General features: G+C 53.6%; 2 protein-coding genes across 17 annotated transcripts in view; one reads left to right on the plus strand and one right to left on the minus strand.

The window, feature by feature from the left end:
• The window catches only part of LOC120808530 (kinesin-like protein KIF13B), a 35,332-nt gene extending 12,802 nt beyond the window's left edge, over positions 1-22,530 (minus strand). For 11 of the 12 annotated variants that reach the window (XM_040161505.2, XM_078093909.1, XM_040161503.2 and 8 more), the window contains exons 1-11: positions 22,240-22,530; positions 21,172-21,916; positions 20,642-20,867; positions 6,873-6,947; positions 5,723-5,816; positions 2,158-2,170; positions 2,003-2,063; positions 1,665-1,757; positions 1,308-1,488; positions 715-802; positions 497-631 (exon numbers count right to left, since the gene is read on the minus strand). In XM_040161505.2, the coding sequence (XP_040017439.2) occupies positions 497-631; positions 715-802; positions 1,308-1,488; positions 1,665-1,757; positions 2,003-2,063; positions 2,158-2,170; positions 5,723-5,816; positions 6,873-6,947; positions 20,642-20,867; positions 21,172-21,897 (1,692 nt within the window). In that variant the 5' untranslated portion in view covers positions 21,898-21,916; positions 22,240-22,530. Of the gene's footprint in view, positions 1-496; positions 632-714; positions 803-1,307; positions 1,489-1,664; positions 1,758-2,002; positions 2,064-2,157; positions 2,171-5,722; positions 5,817-6,872; positions 6,948-7,102; positions 7,170-20,641; positions 20,868-21,171; positions 21,917-22,239 lie in introns of those variants that run through there. The other variant, XM_040161506.2, reaches the window with a different exon arrangement.
• On the plus strand, positions 7,329-15,633 carry elp3 (elongator acetyltransferase complex subunit 3). Of its 5 annotated transcripts, none has more exons than XM_040161508.2 (15): positions 7,329-7,595; positions 7,718-8,033; positions 8,335-8,473; positions 8,634-8,704; positions 9,072-9,135; positions 9,236-9,304; positions 9,405-9,559; positions 11,556-11,717; positions 11,804-11,930; positions 14,011-14,204; positions 14,311-14,401; positions 14,502-14,567; positions 14,639-14,866; positions 14,954-15,035; positions 15,121-15,633. In XM_040161508.2, exons 4-15 carry the CDS (start codon positions 8,652-8,654, stop codon positions 15,210-15,212), a joined length of 1,383 nt encoding a protein of 460 aa, XP_040017442.1. In that variant the 5' UTR covers positions 7,329-7,595; positions 7,718-8,033; positions 8,335-8,473; positions 8,634-8,651; the 3' UTR covers positions 15,213-15,633. The 5 variants fall into 5 exon arrangements, with proteins under 5 accessions (XP_040017442.1, XP_040017443.1, XP_040017441.1 ...); XM_040161509.2 differs by having other exon boundaries at positions 7,718-7,927; XM_040161507.2 differs by having other exon boundaries at positions 7,335-7,595; positions 7,718-7,817.

The raw sequence follows: 22,530 nt of genomic DNA on the forward strand, positions 1-22,530 counted from the left end.
AGATCAGCGGGGAAGAGCAACGTGCTGCGCTGGACCAGATCAATACTCTACATTTAGAATGCGTGCACCGCCTCACCCCTCCGCCAGACTCCCTATCAGGCCCGACGCGCTTATCTACGCTCTATTTTGAGCCACGGCCTCCTCGCCTGCAGCTGCCTCGGCCATTTTGTTTGTTTGTGGCCCCGTCGGCGTCTCGGAGGTTTGGTTCTAATGAGTCAGAGAAACGCCTACAAAGGAACCGAGGCCACGGCCGGTAAAAGGACTGACACAGCGGCGACCAGAAGGAAGCGAACAGCCAACGGCCCCTTTCAGCCGTTCTCCCATCGCAACCTTTGCAGAGACAACAGGAAAGCCAGCAGGGTGCCGAGGTGACCTGAAGGTGAGCGGACTCCTGGTTCAGCCACCAGCAGAAGCCAGTCATTTGTTTGTCGTCGGCCATCGTCACACGCATCGCTCTCCTGGCGGCCGCGGTCTGAGTCACTGATGGCCGACGTACCTCGGACCGGAGGTCCGTGAGGGTGTGCGTGAGGATGATGTTGAACACGGCGTGGGATCTGCTGCTCTCCTCGTTCATGTTGGTCGCCGCCACCGTGCGAGATTTATTCCCCTCCGACATCAGAGACTCGATGTCCTGCCAGAGACAGAAACACGCCGCTTTAGACGGAGATAAGTGGCGTCCCGGTTGTTGTTGGCGGCGGGTTCGACGCGACGGACCTTGTAGCAGGACACCGCCAGGCGCGCCAGGCCGTCCACGTACGGCCCCATCACCTTGTGCTCCCTCACTCGCAGCGCTTGTCGATGTCTGCAGAGAAGAGACGCTGGTTAATCCCGTTCGTCTCAAATACAAATACAAACGCTTGTTTTACTGGGTGGCTCCCGTGGCGCCCAAACAACACGTTGGAAAAGTCCAATAATTAAGTTTAGTACCGTTATTGAGAACGATGACAAAATCATCACCCTCACATGGAAACTTAACCTTCAACCCTTCATGATGATCCACTGAGCGCTTCAATGGAGGAACTATTCTCTCTCACCAATCCGCACATGCAAACATGTCACCGTGCACCAGGCGTGTGCGTGTGCGCCGGAGGCCGTTTGGAGAGAAAAAGGGTCCTACGTGAAAGCTCCTGCAACGAGGTGTGTGGATCATCTCGAGTCACCAGGAGATGATTAGTGGAGGCTGATGAACAGCGCTGCAGACGATCGGAGTCATGGCAGCTCCAATGAGATACGCTGCTACGTTCTGCATCGTGTGACGCGCGCGACCTCCTGCCTTTCAGGTCACCGTGAGCAAACGGTTGGCTCACCCTTTGGGGTCGAGCAGGTCTCGGACCTTCTCGTTGTAAATCTCCATGTAGGAGACCTCCACGGTGAAGCACTCTCCCTCGCGGGCCTCCGCCACCGTCCTGCTGAACAGGGAGCTGCAGAGCCGGGGGATCAGACCGGGCTGCTCCGCCGAGCCCATCATGGTGTACGACTTCCCAGAGCCTGCAGTTCACACGGCAAAACATCAGGACACAAGACCCGGGAGAAACAAACAGATGGACCAGCTCCCTGAGGAGTTAGCATCGCTGAGAGAGACACTGTGAGAGGAGCGGATCCAGCAGGCGTCCAGGAACCAGCAGCGGACTCGGGTTCGTGTCACCTGGTTCAAAGCGACTTGCCTGTCTGTCCGTACGCCACGATGCAGGCGTTGTAGCCCAGGAAGGCGTTGTCCAGCAGGCTCTCCCCGAGGCACTGGAACACCACGTCCTGACCTTCACACACAGCAACAACTCTCACTACTTAGCACCAACGTGTGGAGGGAACATCTAGCACATCGGGAAGAGACGGCCCGCCACCGCAGCGGTTTGATCCCACTACAATACGCAGGGCCCATGTGGAGGTGAACAGGGTCACTTTCCTGGACTGATATCATAACGTAAATAGTTCAGTCTGTCCGGAGACATCAAGTCCCTCTCAAAAAGGTCCAAACGCAGAGAGGCAGCTGGTGAGAACTGACCTGCAAACTTGTCCTTCTGAGCTTCATCTATGGACCAGAAGCAGTGGTCATAGGCGAAGACCTGAGGACGACACACACGCACAAGATTCAAGACACCTCCTGCAGGGACAGCAGGTAAAACCATCTGGAACAAACCGGTTTAGTTTGGTACTCACCTTTGGCTGATTTCTGAGGGAAACCGAAAGAAGAAAAAACACAACATCAGCTGACAATTGGTGCTCGAATGAAACATGAACGTGTCAACAGGTATTTTTACTCTCCGTCTCGCTCTGTCACCGGCGTGTGGATCCTCACACCAGAGGAGCGAACACATTCATGACACCAACACTAAGCATTAAGGATGCATTCATAGATAATGACGCAAAGTAAAGTCACGTTTCCTTAAATAGGAGTCAGCTCAGTCAGTGTTGCGTGAGTCAGTGAGCTGCTTCCCAGTGGAAGATGTTAAACGCAGGCGGTGTTCGTCCCTCCACCCGGCCTGGGCAGCTCTGGATCCTCGATCCTTCGCTCGCTGCTGGTCTGACCTGCAGGCCAGAGGCTCCTACCTGGCGTCAGTCGCTAGTTATAGTTGGTGTTCTGATACCTCTGGGAATAGATCTTTTTAAAACACTAATGTATTAAAGTTGTAAAGTCAATTTCCTGTATTTAATGGAGGCCTTGGAGGAGAAGGACTGTTTACCACTCTGCAGATGCAGCACGGCCTGAGAGCTGTGATGAGCACTTCTCATGGACTATGAGTGCCTACAATCGGTTTACATCCACCGCTCTGCACAATATCACCACCCATTCACTCCATTAGAGCAAAACGCTCAAGTTACATTACAGGTCATTCAGCCGACGCTTTTACGGAAAAAGACCAGCAGGAACACACGGAACAAGCTGAGACGACCCCCATCAAAGCCGGAGGAGTAAGACGAGTCCCAAGAACACAAGACGAAGGTGCTCAATAGTAGCAAAGACTCTAAATCCGTCGCGGTCGGCTCCTGTGACTCATTGTGACTCGAGTGCAATGTGACGGGGCGCCTCGGACCTCGGAGCCTTCTGGTGTCCCTGAGACGACTCACCGAGCACCAACAACACGCTGCTTGTTGGGCTCGTCCCACCGCAGGAAAACAACAGCTTCCCACTGCGGCAGTCAGCCAGAACGAATTCCAGCAAGCACACGTCAAATTCAATTATCGAGCATGTTCCAGTGCAGCTCCGAGGTCTCAGCATCCTCACTTCTACTCGTGGAACGGTTGTTCAATGGCACACAACAGGTCACATGACTCCTTGTATGCAGAAAGGGTCCCTTCAGCTGATGAGCCAGGAGGTTACTTTTGGTTATGAAGACTGAAAATAATGTGTAACTTAAACTTGGATTCTCGACTGTAAGGGCGACTCCTCTGGTCCTATAGGAGTCTATGGGGAAATGACCAATTCCCTTTAGTGACCAGCAGGGGGCGACTCCTCTGGTCCTATAGAGTCTATATTTGCTACCTTCTGTTTGCTGGTTGCAAAAAGCAAAGGGTGCAAAGCTTCTAAACTACAATCCCTGAGGCAACCGTGACTACGTCCACGTCAAAGTTTACGAGAGGACACTGATAGAGACTTGGGCTGCAACAACCGAATCGATAAAAATCGATTTGTTGTGTCACGCGATTATTACGTCACTCAATGTAAGTCGCTTTGGATAAAAGCGTCTGCTCAATGACCTGTAATGTAATGTAAATAAAACTAAAAAAGTGTTCGGTTTTAGAATAAAGGGTGAAAATTAAAGCTCTTATGCGTTTTTTTTAATCCGATTAATCGAAGGAAAAAAAGAATCGACCGATTAATCGATTATCAAGATAATCGTTAGTTGCAGCACTAATAGAGACTCTGCTCTACATAACTCACGTTTTAGTTTTTCAAGCCCAATTTACTGAGTTAGTTCACTCACAGCTGTTTCAAGCTGAACGAGGCAGCTTTTAGCTACAAGAAGCAAAGTTAGCTACTAGCTTTGTAAACCTGTAATAATGTTCTGCAAAACAAACTGTGAAAGGTTCCCTGCAGGAGGCCCAGCCTCCAGGGTGATGCTAGTTCAGACTGCGGCAGTTAGTCCAGGACGTCCAACCACCCAACAATCTATTCAAGTTGGCCAGCAAAAATGTCTAAATGGGATAAACACAGATCGTAATCTTTGTTTTCATAATAATCTACCACACTTAGGTTGAGGAACCCAGTCTCCAGGGACGCCCCCCTTCAGACGGGGAACCATACAAAAACAGTTTTCACTGGGGCAGAGAGATCAATCTGGGCTTTAGACAAGAAAAGCCTGCAAATGAAGTTGCGCAGCGGGCTGTAATGAAGCCAGGCCTCCCTACGTGGGACTTGGCCCCTCCATGAAGGAGCAGCACGAAGTCCTCTCCTGGGCTGGTGAAGGACATTCCTGAGATAACTGGCACAGCCTGCCAGCGGCCAGCAGAGGAGAGGGAGGAGCACGGGGGGGTCAGCAGGTCCAGGACCAGCAACATACCGGCCTTTTGGGGTTTGATAATGTGCAACACATCGACATTCCCGAGGATATAAAACAAGAAACATTTGTTACGCCATAAACTGAAGCGTGGGCCCTTATCGAAGCAACGCTCAGATAAGAAAAGCTCAGCTTGTGTTTCCCTTTGGACACATCGCAGGGGCTCATTCATATTACAAGCCAAGGTGTGCGAACATGTGCTGACTAATGGCACGTTCAGACACAAGGCTTTATCACGCTACCATCTTCCCAGGGTCCGACAAGCCTCCGCTGTGTTCCTGCCTGGTTGCAGCCACCCGGGGTGCCGTTACACATTAACACCCCCTGAGGCTCAGATCAGTTAAACCGGCCGGGCAGGGAGCTGACTAAGCACAAACCTCGCCGACTCCCCCTCCACAAAAAACAGAGCTTTTCTGTAAAACAGGCTGCGCTCATAATAGAACCCAATCTAGAGGTTGAGTAATCGGGAATGCCTTAATGCACAAAGCGATACTCTATCTGCCTCCTTACTCGCCACGCAGAACCTGTAAAACCCGTTTAGATTGAGCCCCCAAGGGGAAGCAGAAGTATGTCAGGTCAAAACACACCCAAATGTGGAATACTGGACACTGTCTTTGTCTTAATACTCTCAGTTACTGGAGGGGCCAGAAGTGGACGAGGTAACCGGAGAAGGAGGAAGCATCCACCTGCGCTGCTCTGGGTCACTGCCTTCTGGAGCAGAACGTTCGACTTTGTTCTCGTTCGTCCTCCGTGGCTTCCTCTGGCCTCGCTACCTGAGCAGGACTGAGCTGGGACAGACCCGCCCTTTGTGAACAGCCAAGAAGGACACGGAGGGGGGGAGGGAGAGTGGAAGGAGCAATAGGGGGAGGGTGGGTGGGGCGAGGCCTGGAGCGGAGCTTCTTCGAAGGAACAGGGCGCTAACTCGACAAGTTGGCTCCAGTCTCCTGAAGCACTGAACGAGTGGAAAACACAGTGTGCGAGTGCACTGAATGAGCTATTCGGTCAGGACCAACGAGTCCCGGGTGAAGACCGGGAGGTCCAGCCTGAAGTCATCAGACGTATGACATCACGCTAGTTGTGACTCTGGCCGCCCAGGATGCTTTTGCAACAATGAAAACGTGGCGCGAGTTAAGCGACAAAGCCAAACGGCCACGGACCCAGAAAGGGAGCATGACATGAAGCTCTCAGTACTGGACCGGTTCCACCGATGAGACTCTGCGGCTTACCGGGCGTCTCCTTTGCTGACGTTGGTGGTGGCCGGATGCAGGACGGTCTGGTTCCCCTCCATCTCCACCACACATTTGGTCTGTAGGTCTTTTTCTGGATGAAACAGAAGGAGAAAGTAAGTAAATTGGACAACAGCAAAACAAACATGTACAGTGTGCAAAGTCCCGTTTGCGGCGGTCTAAAGGCGCGTGCTGGACTGCGTGGTGGGTCACGGGAGAACAGGTCCTGGTGAGTAAACGGTGTTTTATTGATGGTGATTCATCCCGGGACTTGTTGTGCAAACACTACAACCACTTCCGCCTCCGGGAGCAGACAGCTGGGACCAGCAGGGCCGGCGTAACTCTTCCTCATTCCTTCCCTCCACACAGGGCGCAGAGAGGCGAGGCCCGAGCTTCCTGTCAGAGCAGCATTTGGGCACACGCGTGTTGTAAGACGTTCTGCTCCTTCACCTAAAGGCCCGCGTGTGGTCACATTAGCATGAATGTAGCATGAAGAGAACACGTCTACATACAGTGGATCCTCCTTGTAGAGCCAAGCGGCACCGGTCTACTACAGACCAGACCAACGAGACAGAGACCAAGAGACAGAGACCAAGAAACCAACGAGACAGAGACCAACGAGACAGAGACCAACGAGACCAAGAGACCAACGAGACAGAGACCAACGAGACCAAGAGACAGAGACCAAGAGACCAACGAGACAGAGACCAAGAGACCAACGAGACAGAGACCAAGAGACCAACGAGACAGAGACCAACGAGACAGAGACCAACGAGACAGAGACCAACAAGACCAACGAGACAGAGACCAACGAGACAGAGACCAAGAGACCAACGAGACAGAGACCAAGAGACCAACGAGACAGAGACCAACGAGACAGAGACCAAGAGACCAACGAGACAGAGACCAACAAGACCAACGAGACAGAGACCAACAAGACCAACGAGACAGAGACCAACAAGACCAACGAGACAGAGACCAACGAGACAGAGACCAACAAGACAGAGACCAACAAGACAGACTCGTAATAAAGAGACTAATAATAAAAAGGGACGAATAAGAGCGAGAGGCTAATAAGAGAGAGACTCATAATAAAGAGACTAATAAGAGAGAGACAAGGGTCCCCCGGCTTGTCCGACATTGCACTCACCTCTCCGGTTCATCGGTCGCACTCGCACAGCGACCTTCACGTTGGCCTCGTTCATCTTGTCCTCCATGGCGCCACCTGAACACAAGCGGTGCGCGTTAACCTCCGCGGGACGAGTCGGTTTAAACCAAAGAAGCGCGGCGGCGTCGCGCGACATAAACACGTCTATAAAGCAGGCGGGATAAGCCCCGCGCGGCTGGCGGACACGCGGACGCGTCCCGCGCCGAACTCACCGCGTAGGACAGCGGGCGCCGGAGGGGGTCACGCGGGCCCGTCCCGCGCTCCTCCACCTGTTGCTCGTCCCGGGGCTTCCAGCGGACACGGCTCGGGACGTGTCGCCTGTGAGCGGATTTAGCGCGGCTCGGCTCGGCTCGAGGGGGACTTCAGCGCCGCGGTGCGGACGCACGCGCACTGCAGGTCCGTGCTTCCCCTCCGGTCGCGCGTGTCCTAAACGCGCGCAGACACGCACTGAGCGAGCGGACGCGCCGCGGCTTACCGCCGCCAGAGGAAACCAGCTCAGCGGGCTGAAGTCCACTTTTCGGCGTTTTACGACAGTTTCCACTTTCTTACGACTCGAGCCGTATTTCGACGCAACGTGGAGTTGTTTACTCTTTCTGACAGTCGCCAGCGGGGAAACAACCGGCTGGAACCCCGCAGACCGGCACCTCTGCGTTGGACGCTCGACCGAGTCCCTGAAGGAAGCGATGGGGAAACCAAAGAAGAAGAGTGAGTGCGCTCAACCCGCCGGAAGTCACTTCCCGAGCGGCTCTGCTAGCTTTAGCTCGCTGCTAGCGCAGGCTAGCGACGTGACTCCAACGCGCTCGCGCTTTAACAAATGTCCCCCGCAGGTGACGTCAGCCGCGCCGAGCTGATGATGATGACCATCGCTGACGTGATCCAGCAGCTGGTTGAAGCCCACGAGGAGGGAAAAGACATCAACCTCAACAAGCAAGTGCTGCTCTTACACACCCACCGAGTCACCCACGTCCTCAGAAGACCAGAGAACGACAAAGCGACGGTTTAATGAAGCACACCGCGCGTCTCTAACAGACCGGGCGGTTAGTAAAGGGTCGGTCCTCACGCTCCTGCAGAGAGCTGCTGTTCAATCATTGATTGGGGGGGTCGTGTCTTCTGCCCTGGAGTGTCTGTAGTCCACGTCCTGAGGTGAGGCCTAGGAATCACTAATCAGGATCAGGAAACATTTATTACCAAAATATGCCAAACAAGGAATTTGTCTTGCCGGTTAGTGTAGACGGACAAGACAGCAGTGCACAAGTAATAAAATAAAGTAGAATGAAACGCTAATGCAATGGAATAGTAGAATAAGGCTATGGGTTAGTATAAAACAAGGGAATAAAGTCAAAAACTTTAAATATTAAAACATTAAAAAATAAAAATATTAAGCATAAAGTGCACTAACGAACAAGTAACAAACAATCAATGCTCTCCTGCTGCCTTCAAAAAGGGTGAAGACCAAGACCTCAGCCAAGTACGGCCTGGAAGCCCAGCCCCGCCTGGTGGACATCATCGCCGCCGTTCCCCAGCACTACCGCCGCGCCCTGGTGCCCAAACTCAAGGCCAAGCCCATCCGCACCGCCAGCGGGGTGAGTCGCCCGCTGATGAGTAATACGTCCGCTCTGCTCTAACGCGGAGGCTCTCTTACCGGGTCCATGTGAAGGAACCAGGGTTCGCACAGCACGTCTCAGCGGCCGGTGGCCGAGGCGACAGAATCATTCGACGTAAACATGTCTGCTTCCTGTCCAGATCGCGGTGGTGGCCGTGATGTGCAAACCGCATCGATGTCCGCACATCAGCTTCACGGGCAACATCTGTGTGTGAGTAGCGCCGCGTGCTCCTGAAGAACACTGTCACCGTCTACTTGGTTTGTTTTCTGTCAAAGCCTCACTGGAGACGTCAGTCCGTTCATTTCAACGAGGTCAGATCCCCAAACCAGCTGCAATTAGTCTAGTTTATTTTTCAAATTAATGCATTTATTGGTCCATGGGGACGTTTCAACACTAAATCCATATTTATGGCCCGTTTACTGAAGACAAGCCGCAGATCTTTATGGCTATGAGTGATTGGACAAGTCAGCGACCTTCAGAAACCATCTAATCAACCTGCACTGATAAATAGCGTTGTTTGTCATTTTGGGGTGAACTGTCCCTTTTTGAAAGCATCCTTCGCTCTCTCCTGTGGCAGCTACTGTCCCGGCGGGCCGGACTCTGACTTTGAGTACTCCACGCAGTCGTACACCGGCTACGAGGTCTGTACCGCGCGCTGTCCGTTTGTCCTCCTCGCTCAGATCAGAGTCTTTGTTTTGGATTGAAATTTGACTCGACGATGTCCTTTTCCGTCGCTGACAGCCCACGTCCATGAGAGCGATCCGAGCGCGCTACGACCCCCACCTGCAGACCAGACACCGCGTGGAGCAGGTCCTCCATGCATCACAGCTTCTGTGACGTTTACAAGTCACGAGCATCCAGTTGACCGTTTCAGGTGATCACGTGTGTGTGTGTGTGTGTGTGTGTGCAGCTGAAGCAGCTGGGTCACAGCGTGGACAAGGTGGAGTTCATCGTGATGGGCGGGACCTTCATGGCTCTGGCTGAGGAGTACAGAGATTACTTCATCAGGAACCTGCACGATGCCCTGTCAGGACACACCTCCAACAATGTGGCCGAGGCCGTCAGGTACCCCCCCCCCCCTTATCTATGCACAAGACGCAGCTACTTATTATGATTTGGTTGTTTTGTTGTTATTTTGTAATCTCCACTGGGAAGAAGCGTATCAGAGTCTCCACCTGAGGGCGCTGCTGGTCCACGTGTGCACTTTCCCCACAGTCATCCGTTAGCTTTCCTCTACTGCTGCAGGTGACGTCATCCGGTCGTACTGAAATACACTTAAATCAGATATAAAAAGTTTGTCATTTAGTATGAAAATGAGACGGAACCAGCAAATATCCCCAATTATAGAAAATATCTGATCCTTGATTCCACTTTGTCGTCGTTTAGTTCATTAAACATAAAAATATAAATTAGCACTACATCGTTCTGTGTGAGGAAACATCTCCCTTGAGACCAAACAGCAGCCGCTGTGTAGAAGCTGAGACGTGAACCTGCTGCGCGTGAGAAGAGAAGCAGCAGCTTCTACGGACCTGACGAAGTAGAAAAAACGATTTGTCGTTGCACAGATCATTTGACCAAATAATGGCTTTTTCTGTTTGTTTGTCTGCTATTTGATCCCCTCTGGTCCGATAAGGGGTCTGTGTGTGTGTGTGTGTGTGTGTGTGTGTGTGTGTGTGTGTGTGTGTGTGTGTGTGTGTGTGTGTGTGTGTGTGTGTGTGTGTGTGTGTGTGTGTGTGTGTGTGTGTGTGTGTGTGTGTGTGTGTGTGAGTGATCAGCACTCGTTGTCAAGATGTTGTGATTGAGGTAATTGCAGTGGCTGCTGCTCAGTTTGTGAAGGTGGGAACTGGTCTGGTTGGCGTGTGTGTGCGTGTCTGTGTGCGTGTGTGTGCGTGCGTGTCTGAGCATTTTTCGTCCCCGATCAGATCCCAACAGCGGGGAACCACAACACAACAGACTTTTTATTGATTCATCCAACACAATGTGATGAAGCTCCACGCAGACTCTGATTGCAGTGAATCAGCCAGCAGACTGAAAGACGGACATTTGTTGCCCGCAGACACGGAATCAGGAGGAATATGCGGCGGCGTGGGGCGCTGATGGTCATTGGATCAGCTGAGGGGCAGCGTGCTGGGACGAGATGCTCCTGTGTGTGTTTTGGGGGGGTTGATCAGTGACTCAGATCAGAAGCAGCAGAGTCGTGATGAAGATAATGATGTTCAAAGGTCAATGTCCACATCTGGCTGCCATCAAACAGTACGCTCATTATTTGCATTATAGAAGTGAGGTAAAAGAAAAGAGCGTCAGAAGTATACAGATGCTACTGTTCTCATCCAGAGCGTCTACACGGGTTTCATTTTAGTCTTAAAGTTCCCTTGGAAAGAAGATGAACGTGATGGAGAACTCAGCCTCTGATCGTGTTGAATCAGGGCTCGAGGTCACGCCGCCACAAACTGAGGCCTTCGTTCTTCCTCTGGGGAACAAGGTGGAAACGTGCTGCTGGTATCGCTTCTCCATCCAATTTACAGCAGAACGGAGGATTATTGTAGGATTAAAGGGAGACGGACCATGTGACCCAGTGACCCTGTGACCACGTGACCCTGACGCATGATGATTCTAGCGGAGGCAGCGACGGGCTGTGACCAACAGATCGATGCTTAAACTCCTTCATCACGGTGATTCACTTCATTTAAGTTGTTATCTGAAGCGTCTGTTTTCTCGCGTTGCGTTTTTCTTTAGTCCTCTGATCTTTAGACGTGACCAGTCGGTTCACAGCGACATCGACACTCTGATTGTATTTAACTTGATGAGAGTAAACACTCATTAATGCCTCGTTTCACGTTTGCATGGAAGACACCACATCCGTCCTCTGCCCCTCCGGAGCGTCTCACTGTGTCCATAATGTCTCCATAATGTCTCCACAATGAGCCGTGCAAACTGCAGCTGGTAACGCGACGTTGCTTAATGACGCCGCCACAAGAAAACAGCGTCCAACATCCTCGGCGCGACTCGTCAAGTAGCAGCGTGGAAGGCGTGATAATGCCGGCGCGTCGTCCCCCTGCAGGTACTCGGAGCGCAGCAGCACCAAGTGCGTGGGCATCACCATCGAGACGCGGCCCGACTACTGCCTGAAGAGGCACCTCAGCGACATGCTGGGCTACGGCTGCACCCGCCTGGAGATCGGCGTCCAGAGCGTGTACGAGGACGTGGCGCGGGACACCAACAGGTCAGTGCGTCCCCCCCCCCGGCGGGGACGGCGTGGCTTCTCTCTGTCGCCCTGTGGCTCCGTGACCCAACGCGCTTGTCTTGCAGGGGCCACACGGTGCGAGCCGTGTGCGAGTCCTTCCACCTGTCCAAGGACGCCGGCTTCAAGGTGGTGGCGCACATGATGCCGGACCTGCCCAACGTGGGCACGGAGAGGGACGTGGAGCAGTTCATTGTGAGTCTCTTCTTCTTACTCTGATGTTTAGGATGTGGTCGGGTCACTTAGCCACCGCGTCTCCTTCCTCGGCGGGGCACCGGCGTGCGTCAGCACTTCTGATTTCACAGCGGCGGACCGGTTGTCTCCGACGCGTAGCGTCTCCACAATAGACGAGAGCGGCGGCGGCGGCGCCCCAGCAGGCCCACTTCACGCCGCTGATTGGGAGCGCGGCGGCGATGTGACTGTAGGATGTAAATGAAGACTCGGCGTCTTTCTCTCACGCTGATGAACACAAATCAAGTCCTCTAATTGGTGCAGCCTGTCACTCAGTGTCTCCCCGCGAGGGGAAGATTAAAGTGGCTTCAAACATTAAAGCGCTTCCTCCCTGCAAGGAGGACGAGGTCTGGAATAGTTCTTGAGTGTGACGTGGAAGGTTAGCGTGCAGTATCTCCTCGGGTTCCTCTCATTATTCAAAAACACGATGTCGAACCACGTGTGTAATAACGTGGGGAAGCAGAACTCCTAAATCAACCCAAGCGTTTCTCCGGCGTGACTTCTGTCCGCCTATCGAGGCGAGATCGGGCGATAGCAGAGCACCGCCGTTAGAGGTTACTCGTGTGTGTAGACGCTGGATGAGGACATAATATTCACGATGGCGCTGAAGGTGCTCGGGACACCTTCTGAGCACCAACAGCTGAGGTTTAATGAGGACAAGTGAGCCTGCAGAGTGCGTGTCCACCTGCAGGTTTATGGCTCTTTGATATCGTCACTACTGGCGATGTGAGCAGATGCAGCCTGCGTTCAGAGTGCTGCTCTGATTCTGGAGGAAGCTGCAAACACACCAGAAGGCTTCACGCATGGAGGTGCAAACATCACGTTAAGTCCTTTTCCTTCTTTAAAGTCCGTTTATGGAGGTTTGACCGCTGATGAACGGCAAACATGAGTGTGAAGAATTACTTAAGACACTTAAAATATTCCTAAAAGTGGTTTATGAAGAAGGAAATGGATTAAATATCATCGCTGCACCTCGATGTGTTCGACACCGTGTAAAGGAACTGAAACCAGATGATCCACTTTCTCTTTAAAGGTTCCTGCCGTACGGGTTTAAAGTGATCGAGACGGGTTTGTTGAAGAACCTCCCAACCCTACAAACTAAAATGCTTGTAGACGTCCACAACCAGAGGAGTCGGCCCTGGTGGTCAGCAGACAGGGTCCAGCTGAACAAATCCTACTCTCATTCAGGCCGGTGAATCCAGTTCAGTTGGATGAAAGAGGACTGAGCTGGTTTCACTCCAGATGCCCCACGACCCGTGAAAGGATTATACAGGCAAATATAATAAATAAACGCAACATCCAGCCCAATTTCTGCGTCCAATTTGGTGAGAAAGGGAAGTGAATGCTCTAAAAAGGGATGTTTACTTCTTTAAAAGCATGAAGAATCGATCATACGAGACCGAGCTCTTCGGCGCGTTAATCCCATCGGTCCAAACGGGCTCCTCTTTCCGCCCATTATCTGTTCTGATCATCCAACTGCTGCTGCAGAGCTTCGCATCCCGCTCGCGTCCATCATGGCTGCCTGATAATGGAATTGGATTAGAACGTGAGATGCTCCTCACTTATCTGCCGTGTACAGATGTCCTCGGGGGGGGTCCTACAAAAAGGAGCAGGTGCAGAATCCAAACATTGTCCCGTCTCCTTTTGTGGATGTAGAAGAGCCCCCCCCCCCCCCCCCCCCCCCTTAGGGCTGAGTGCAGGGACGTGTGCAACGTGGTCCTGTGATTATGAGCTGTGACGAAAGGGGATTGTGAGATAAAGGAGCCTATTTTGGGGAATTCTCCTCAATTCGATAGCGCAGCGGGGGGGGGGACGGACGGACGGGGAATCAGTGATTCGCCGTCCAACCAGACCCACTACAGGGCTGCGATTGAATAACGCAGCGCTGTTCGTCTTTGGTCGGCGTGTTATTTTTCCGCTCCACAGTCCTCATGAATAAAATAAAGAAGCGGTTCACCTCTGAAGGGCGACGTGGTACCAAGCGATAACGCCGTGTGCGCCCGTTGGAGCACGCAGTCACGCGGATCCACTCGTTTGCCTGCAGGAGTTCTTTGAGAACCCGGCGTTCCGGCCCGACGGCCTGAAGCTGTACCCGACGCTGGTGATCCGCGGGACGGGCCTGTACGAGCTGTGGAAGACGGGCCGCTACAAGAGCTACACGCCCAGTGCGCTGGTGGACCTGGTGGCCCGCGTCCTGGCGCTGGTGCCGCCCTGGACCCGAGTCTACCGGGTGCAGAGGTGAGACGAGGGGGTGAGCGGGGGGGGGGGGGGTCTCTGCAATGCCGATGTTCTGAAATCCGGGGATGCGTTTGTGTCTGTGGTCTCATTGTGTGTCTCGGGTCAGGGACATCCCCATGCCGCTGGTGAGCTCCGGAGTGGAGCACGGCAACCTGAGGGAGCTGGCTCTGGCCCGGATGAAGGACATGGGGACCGAGGTGAGACGGGGGGGGGCGGGGGGCTCTGAGCCATTAACATGTAGTGAGCAGTGACCGGACCACCCAGCGCATTGAGCACAGGACGTTTCTCTGTGTGCAGTGTCGAGACGTGAGGACGCGAGAGGTGGGCATTCAGGAGATCCACCACAAAGTCCGGCCCTACCAGGTGACCCAGAGAGTGGCGTCCCCCCGTCGTCGTCCCCCGTCCCCCCTAACCCGCCGAGTGTTGGTGTGCAGGTGGAGCTGGTGCGGAGGGACTACGTGGCCAACGGCGGCTGGGAGACCTTCCTGTCCTACGAGGACCCGGAGCAGGACATCCTGATCGGCCTGCTGCGCCTGCGCCGCTGCTCCCCGCAGTCCTTCCGCCCGGAGCTCAAAGGAGGCGCGTCCGTCGTCCGCGAGCTGCACGTGTACGGCAGCGTCGTCCCCGTCAGCAGCCGGGACCCCAGCAAGTTCCAGCACCAGGTACACGCTTCAAGCCCGACCCGCCGGGAACAACCCGAGGGCCGGGAGTCTCCTCACGCGCTGCTTTGCTCCTCCGTCCCGTCTCAGGGTTTCGGCACCATGCTGATGGAGGAGGCGGAGAGGATCGCCAGGGAGGAGCACGGCTCCAGCAGGTTGGCCGTCATCTCGGGTAAGATGAGGAGGGACGTATGAAGACACGGACCTGTGATCTGCTGCAATAAATGTTCCCTCACCGCTTCTTCTGTCTCCTGCAGGCGTGGGAACCAGGAACTACTACAGGAAGATGGGCTACGAGTTGGAGGGGCCGTACATGCTGAAGGACCTGTACGGACCTGGGACGCACTGAGCCGGGGCAGCGGGAGTCGCTCAGTGTTTCAGTTTGATCATCTGCTGCAGCTCCTTCAGTCCGACGAGGAGAGACGTTGTTTGGGAGGACGCCAGAGCACCTAGTGGACGAGGACACTGCAGCGTCTGCTCAGCCGGCTCCACGGCAACAAGAACACTTGAAACAGCTTAGCGTGGTTTAGCATCACGCTTTCACTTAATCACGTTTTGTGCTGCGAGCAGAAAAGCGCGTCGGGCTGCAGGCGGTGAATTAACGTCCCGCTGGGCGATCGCACCTTCTTTCCTTATTTACAGGACAGGAAATTGAATATTGCGGCGACAGTTAATCCTATTAATGGCGTTTCTGTGTTTTCCGCTGGAATCCAGATCACTTGAGTGTTTTTATTGTTTTTTTCCCCGAGGAATAAAGTCTATTTCAGTTACTGGCTGCTCTGCTTTTTGAGGGATCAGGTCACATCGTCACGGAGGGTCCTTCAAATGTCCCCGTGTCAAAGGTCAGGAGACCCCCCCCCCCCGTGAGCGTTTCACCGGCTCGTTTGACGCAGCCTCTTCGATCGTCGCCATCGGTTTCCCGTCCGCTGAACATTAAGCGTGAACGCAGCGTTACTGGAAACCCCCCCGTGTCGTGACTGTCTGACGCATCGTGGAGCAGCTCTCCCTCCCTCCCCCCCTCTCTCCCCCTCCCTCTCTGCGTTGTGACGCCGCCCCCTGCGCTCCGCTTTGTGCTGTAGAGGAAGAGAAGTTAAATCGCACCGAGGGAAGATGATCAGAGGCTGTAAAAACCTGATCAGCGTGTCACCACTATTATAGAAGCAGTATTAATCTATTTCATTAATCTATTGACTGGTTTGCCAAAACACAGATGTCCTGGTCCCCAGAGGATGATTCCTGTTAGCGCCGTCATCAATGACGGCGCAGAAGCTTCACGCTACTCTAGTTCAACACGTCACACTGTGCTCTTCAGCTGGGGGGGTTCTTACCTGAGAAGGATCTCACGCTTGTTACACATCGAACCCTAAAGGTTAAACCAGCTCCTCTGGGGGGGGGGCTTCGCTGGTCACCATCGTGCTGCTTCACTTAATGGAAACACAGGAAGTGAACGTGAAGGTTTGCAGAACTCAAACCAGTCAAGTGACGACACATTTACATTTGTATAAAGCTTAAGAGACGTAGTTCTGTATGCTGCATTAAATCCATTATGAGGCTTTACACCTTATTTACTTACTTTATTTGGAGGGAAAACAACAACAACCATCAGCTGGGGAACAAACAAAAACACTTGGACACAGTGTCAACAACAGACTTTTTACTACGCTGCCACATTTTCATATATTCTGTCCACAGTTAGACTCGTTCTACACGCGTGATGGAACTAAGGTACCGATCACTAAGCAACCAGACCGCGTTCTTTCCACAAGCAACGGCTCAATGTCCACCACCCTCAACAGCTCGGCTCCTCTGACGAGTCCCACGTGGTCTCTGGGTCCTCCTGGTGTGTGGGTGGTCCACGTGGCCTCTGGGTCCTCCTCGTGTGTGGGTTCCTCAGCGGTGTCCAAAGCACCTGAGGAACCCTGTACTCGTACAGCTGTAAGTGGCCGCTGCTCACAGGTGTAGGAAAGCAGCGGCTTCGGGGGTCAGAGGTCGATACTCCCGTACGGTGGCGTCGGCGGTGAAAGCCGCGCTCGTCTCCTAAGCGTCCTCTGTGAGAGCGGCGCTCACTCTGTCCGTCAGCCGGCGGGCTGGAGGCCGGGCGTCCGGGTCCGAGGCGAGCATGTCCAGAAGCAGGGCGCTCAGGGCGGGACCGGGAGGGGGGGGCGGCTGAGGCGCTCTCCTTAACTTCATGGGGATGCACAGCTGGAGGTCGGCGTTCTCCCACAGGGCCTCGCCCAGCGGCACCAACCAGCGGCCCCGGCACACGTAGGCCCCTGCAGAGGGAACAGGAGAGGCGGCGTTAGGGGGCGGAGCCAGCCACTACATTGTAGGAGTACTCAACAGAGCCGGGGGGGGGTGACCTGGAACTGTCAACGGTTATCTGGAAGTACGGCGGCGTGACGCCTGGTTTCTTTAAAACGTAGATTAAACCCTCGAGTGTGACGACAATGTGGCATCGGCTGTAAAGAACAAAACAAACCCCTGATTGATTCTCTGCGCCTGATGGAAGAACCGTCCAATCACCATCGGCTCTGGGACCGGGGCGGGGCTTCACAGCAACCAGCGCCCGAGGGACCAAACGTCCTCACGGGTGAAATGAGAACCGTCGGCAAACGCAAGAAACACGCAAACGTGTGAGAAAGTGTGTAAAGCCAGACGGTTGTAAATGAAAGAACACTGCCTCATAAATAACACGAACACCCGATCGATCTGCAGCGTAAAACTAACACTAATCAACACATTTGCAAAAAGAAAAGTGAAGAAAACTTCACACTGAGTGAAGTTTCTTCGTTTTCCTCAGTGTTTGTCATGATTTTGCAATGGATGAATATTAATTTGTGGGCGTTCCACAGACCATATATGGGCACCTGTGGGCGTGACACGAAGGGGAACCTGGTTTTAGCGTGTGAACCTGCTACCAGCAGACAGGAGGTCCTGCTGCTGTGGACGGGTTCAGGTTTAAGGACAAACAATGACAGAAGGTGAAGCTTTAACCAGCAGCAGCCTTTGGAAACAGACAACGCAAACCAGAGCAGTGGATTCTGGGTGTTGTCTTTTCGCTTGTTTGAAAGAAGACTTCAGAAACCAGGTGTGCAAAAAACGCATCGAGTTTCCCTTTATATATACACACACACACACACACACACACACACACACACACTCAAAAAGACTATAGAGACGCAGAGGCTCCGCCCACACGTCCTATGACCATGATGGACGCTGTGATCCATTAGGGTGAAAAGAGGAAACGTGTCCATGTTGTCGTGGATACTAGGAAACACATTCTTGCTAAACATCACCCTAATTCACTGAGACACACCAGTGGAGGAGGGGGACACGGACCAGTAAGGGGAGGGGGGAGACGGACCAGTAAGGGGAGGGGGGAGACGGACCAGTGGAGGGAGGGGGGACACGGACCAGTAAGGGGAGGGGGGAGACGGACCAGTGGAGGGAGGGGGGACACGGACCAGTGGAGGGAGGGGGGAGACGGACCAGTAAGGGGAGGGGGAGACGGATATATATATATACATATATATATATACATATATATACATATATATATATATATACATATATACATATATATATACATATATACATATATATACATATATATACATATATATATATATATACATATATATACATATATATATATATATACATATATATACATATATATATATATATACATATATACATATATACATATATATACATATATATATATATATATATACATATATATATATATATATATATATACATATATATGTATATATATATATACATATATATATATATATATATATATATATATATACACAATTTATATTCACATACACACAGAAAATCCTTTCTGTGGAGGGAATAGTTGAATTTCTTTACTCCATCTCCTGTTTATGAGACAACCACACAGCTTCTGACCCCCCGTGAAGGTGCAGCAGGTTGAGCCTCGTCTTGACTTCACACGGTTATGACGTCATAATTCTGGCTGCTGATCAGCAGCATAACGATGAAACACATTCACTGTTTTCTGCGCTAGATGATCGATGGTCGTCACCTCGTCCAAATGGGAACGGGAATTAAAATGCATGAATCGTTTCTCCGTCTCAATGTCTCCTGGATACACTTGGACGCTCTGCTACGCGTCCAGTGATGAAAGTCGTCGACCTACACGCCATTCAAAGGTGTCACACAAAGCGCGCCTGCTGCCGTCATGCACGGCGTCCACACGCCTCAGCGCTGCGTGGACGGGGAGACGGGGACGCTTGGCGTCCGTGTTCACTGCTCGATGGGACGTCGCCACGGTTACCTTCCCATGACCCGCATCATTCCACGCGGCTAAATGATGACCTCATAGTTCTGGTGGCGCCGACGTGCAGAGGAAGAGCTTCCAGTTACCGGCCACACGGAGCAGATGTTCCGACCCAGCGACAGGACGACGGACACGAGACGGACTCAGTCTTCCGTACGGAACGTAACCAGTCGGCAACCAGTCGGCAACCAGTCTGCTTTGTGCCGGCAGCGCAGGCGAGTATCATCATACGGATCCATCCAGTGTGTTTAATGCAACAAAATGGTCAAAACTAATTGTGATTCCTGTAAAATATCAAAGAAAGTTGGTGTGCGACATCTTATTTTGACAATGAATGTACAGCGTTCCCACGTTGTCCCACGTTGCCTCCCACGTCACAGCGATGGATCGCCGGTCTCCCCGAGGAGGTCCAGCAGCGACGGAGCGAACCGCCGACAAGCGGCAGCCACGCGAGAGGCAGCGCCTCGCTCCTCCACCCGCCCCCCACCCCCCCCCCCCCCCGCCCGCCCGCCTTGCCAAACAACCGCGTGGGCCGCGAGAGGAGATAAAGTTAAATAATGGACCATTTGATCCGTCTGTGAAGAGCCTCCAGCTGCCTCTGCCCATTTCCACCGTGACAAGACGGCCGCTGGATTCCATTGTTTGCTTCTGACAATCCGCTGAACCCCCCCGCGCCCTCCAATCGGAAGGGCTCCATTCCGCCTAATGGGAGCCGGCGTCTCAGGGAGGGTCTCCGGCACTAAACTCGGGGATAATGGTTCTTATCTCCTGCTTATTTTTGTGAATAAAATGAGACATCTGTAAAACAGCCATTTCATTACTGTGACAGCGGAGCGCAACTGGGCCCCCGCCCATTAAGACGCTTCCTCATCCCACCGCCACATGGGTCCTGACAGGGAAATAACGCATTAAAAGAAGCGAGAGGCAGATCCAAACTTCCCAGCGCCACTGGAACGCCACGCCGCCTCGCCCCCGTCGAAGCGGGCTTTGTGGCTTCCAGCTCTCTGCATCGAAGCGCTCTTTGAGCGAGGACGCGACCAGCAAAAGATCAGCGGCGCCGCGTCGAGGGGCGGCGCTTGGTGGGGATCAACAGCGAAATGAAGCGGGCGTCGCCTGCTGCACGTTTCATCGGAACGCCGAACGACACGCTGTCTGCTCACATTATGAGAAACGGACCCGCTAGAAGCGATCACCCAGCGCCACGTGGACCCACGGCCGTGGCGTGCTGCCGCTAGGTGACACGTTTAATATGCGCCAGCTGATTAAGTCAAAGTCGATGCGTCATCAGACCGCTGCTCCACCTCGGACTGGTGGGGGGGCAACGTGACACTTCAATGACACACTAAGACTTGAGGTTAACCCGGCCCCCCACGTGCAGTGCTTCCATTATACCCGTTACCATTAGAGCAGCCCCCCCCCCCCCCCCCCATGTGTACGCAGCGCGTTCATCTCCTGCTCACCCAGCTGTTCCTGCGAGGCTCCTTCTGCCAGGAAGGTGATCCTCTCCAGCACGGCCCAGCTCATCACCCCCAGGGAGAAGATGTCGGCCTGCGCCGTGTAGGCCCGCCCGCCCCACACCTCCGGAGCCATGAAGAAGTCGGAGCCACAGGTGGAGGAGAAGTGCTGGCCGGTGGGCTCGCCGCGCAGCGGGCCCCCGCTCACCTTGCTCAGCCCGAAGTCCGCCACCTGCAGGCGGGACGGGCACATGGACGCAAAACAGTAACATGCTGAAAGCGGATGCTTCATTGAACTGAATCAATCCGCCGCCGATTCATTCCAATCGCTTCAATGATTTAAAGTCAACAAAGAGCTAAATGCATCTTCTGATCCCAGCTGCCGACAACACTTCTAAAACGTCAACTTTGGTCTTATGGGAAACGATTTTTAAATGAAAAACAGTCATATTTATTTCCTTTCTTCCTATAAATACACAGCACGACATCCCTCCCCAATGGCGATCTGACCCTTAGCGTCACAGCGGCCCGCCTACCTTGACGACGGGGCCCCTCTGCGTCACGCACACCAGCACGTTGTCGGGCTTCAGGTCTCGGTGCGTGATGCCCAGACCGTGCAGGAAGGCCACGGCGCTGCACAGCTGTCGCACCACGCTGCGGTTGCGCTCGCCGTCCGGCGGCCTGGAGAGCAGGTACTGATTCAAGTCGCCCCCGTCGCAGTACTCCATCACCAGCCACAGGGCCAGGCAGCGCGGCGGCGGCGGCGGCGGCGGCGGCTCTTCTTCCCTCGGGGCCGCCCTCTTCCTGCCTCTGCTCGGGAGCCTTTTTGGGGTCGTGGGCTCGGACGCACTTGGTTCCGTCTGGTCTCGACTCGAGTTCGTCCAGTCCCGAAGTCTAGAGACAACGCCGCCGCCGCCGCTGCTGCTGCGCGGGGCGTCGTCCCGGCGTCGCGCTGCTCCGACCACGGCGCCCTTCAGCGCGCTCTCGACCAGACGCAGCGGCACGGCTCCCGGCCGCAGGGGCTTGAGGTCCCGGGGCCCGGTCTGCAGGAGGCAGCTGTGCAGGGCGATGACGTTGGCGTGGCTCCTCGCCGTGGCTCTCATGGCCCACAGCTCCTGCAGGTAGAGCTCGATGCACTCGGGGCTGCTGCAGGGCAGCCGCTTGATGGCCACCCGCTGTCCGCTTTTGGCCACGTGGCCCTCAAAGACCACGCCGTAGCTGCCGCGTCCCACCTCCCTCTCCAGCGTGTACAGCTCCTCCATCGCTCGCAGGGGCCACGGCCTGGCGGGGAACAAGCGCCACGTTACGTTTAACAAAGAGCCGCGTGGGTTGGCGCCGTGAAAGACTGACGTGCAAACCAGTTGGAACATTTCCTTTCCCAGTTGGATTTAATTAAAGACAACGCTAGTTTACAGTCAAACTTTCACATGTATACAAACACAAATAAGCAGAAATAACCATCTTATTTCAGGCCATTTAGACGAGTCACATAATAACAACAACAATAATAAATAGTGTGCGATGACAACAGCATGAGCTGCTGAGCCGAGCACATTTATGTCTTTAATCAGATCATCACACATTAACAAAGAGACAAACTTTACCTCGCGGAAGCAGAAGCTTCTCTGTGTGACGTTAATATCCAGATGTCTTACGTCACGTTTCCGGTGTCCGCGGCTACATAAGAGAGAAGTTACGTGTCGTCTGAAGACGCTCCCGTCACGTTACGTAAGACTTCCGCCCGTCCTGCGTCCTCCTACCAACTCAACTATTTACTAGTAGTCAACAAAACGGCAGATCAACAACAACAACAACAACACTTCCAGCAGTTAAAGCGAGAGACTTCCGCTTCCACATTCACAGCGTCCCGCTTTGTAATGACGTGCGCTGTGATT

Source organism: Gasterosteus aculeatus, chromosome 18, assembly GCF_964276395.1.
Source record: "Gasterosteus aculeatus chromosome 18, fGasAcu3.hap1.1, whole genome shotgun sequence".
Lineage (NCBI taxonomy): Eukaryota > Metazoa > Chordata > Actinopteri > Perciformes > Gasterosteidae > Gasterosteus > Gasterosteus aculeatus.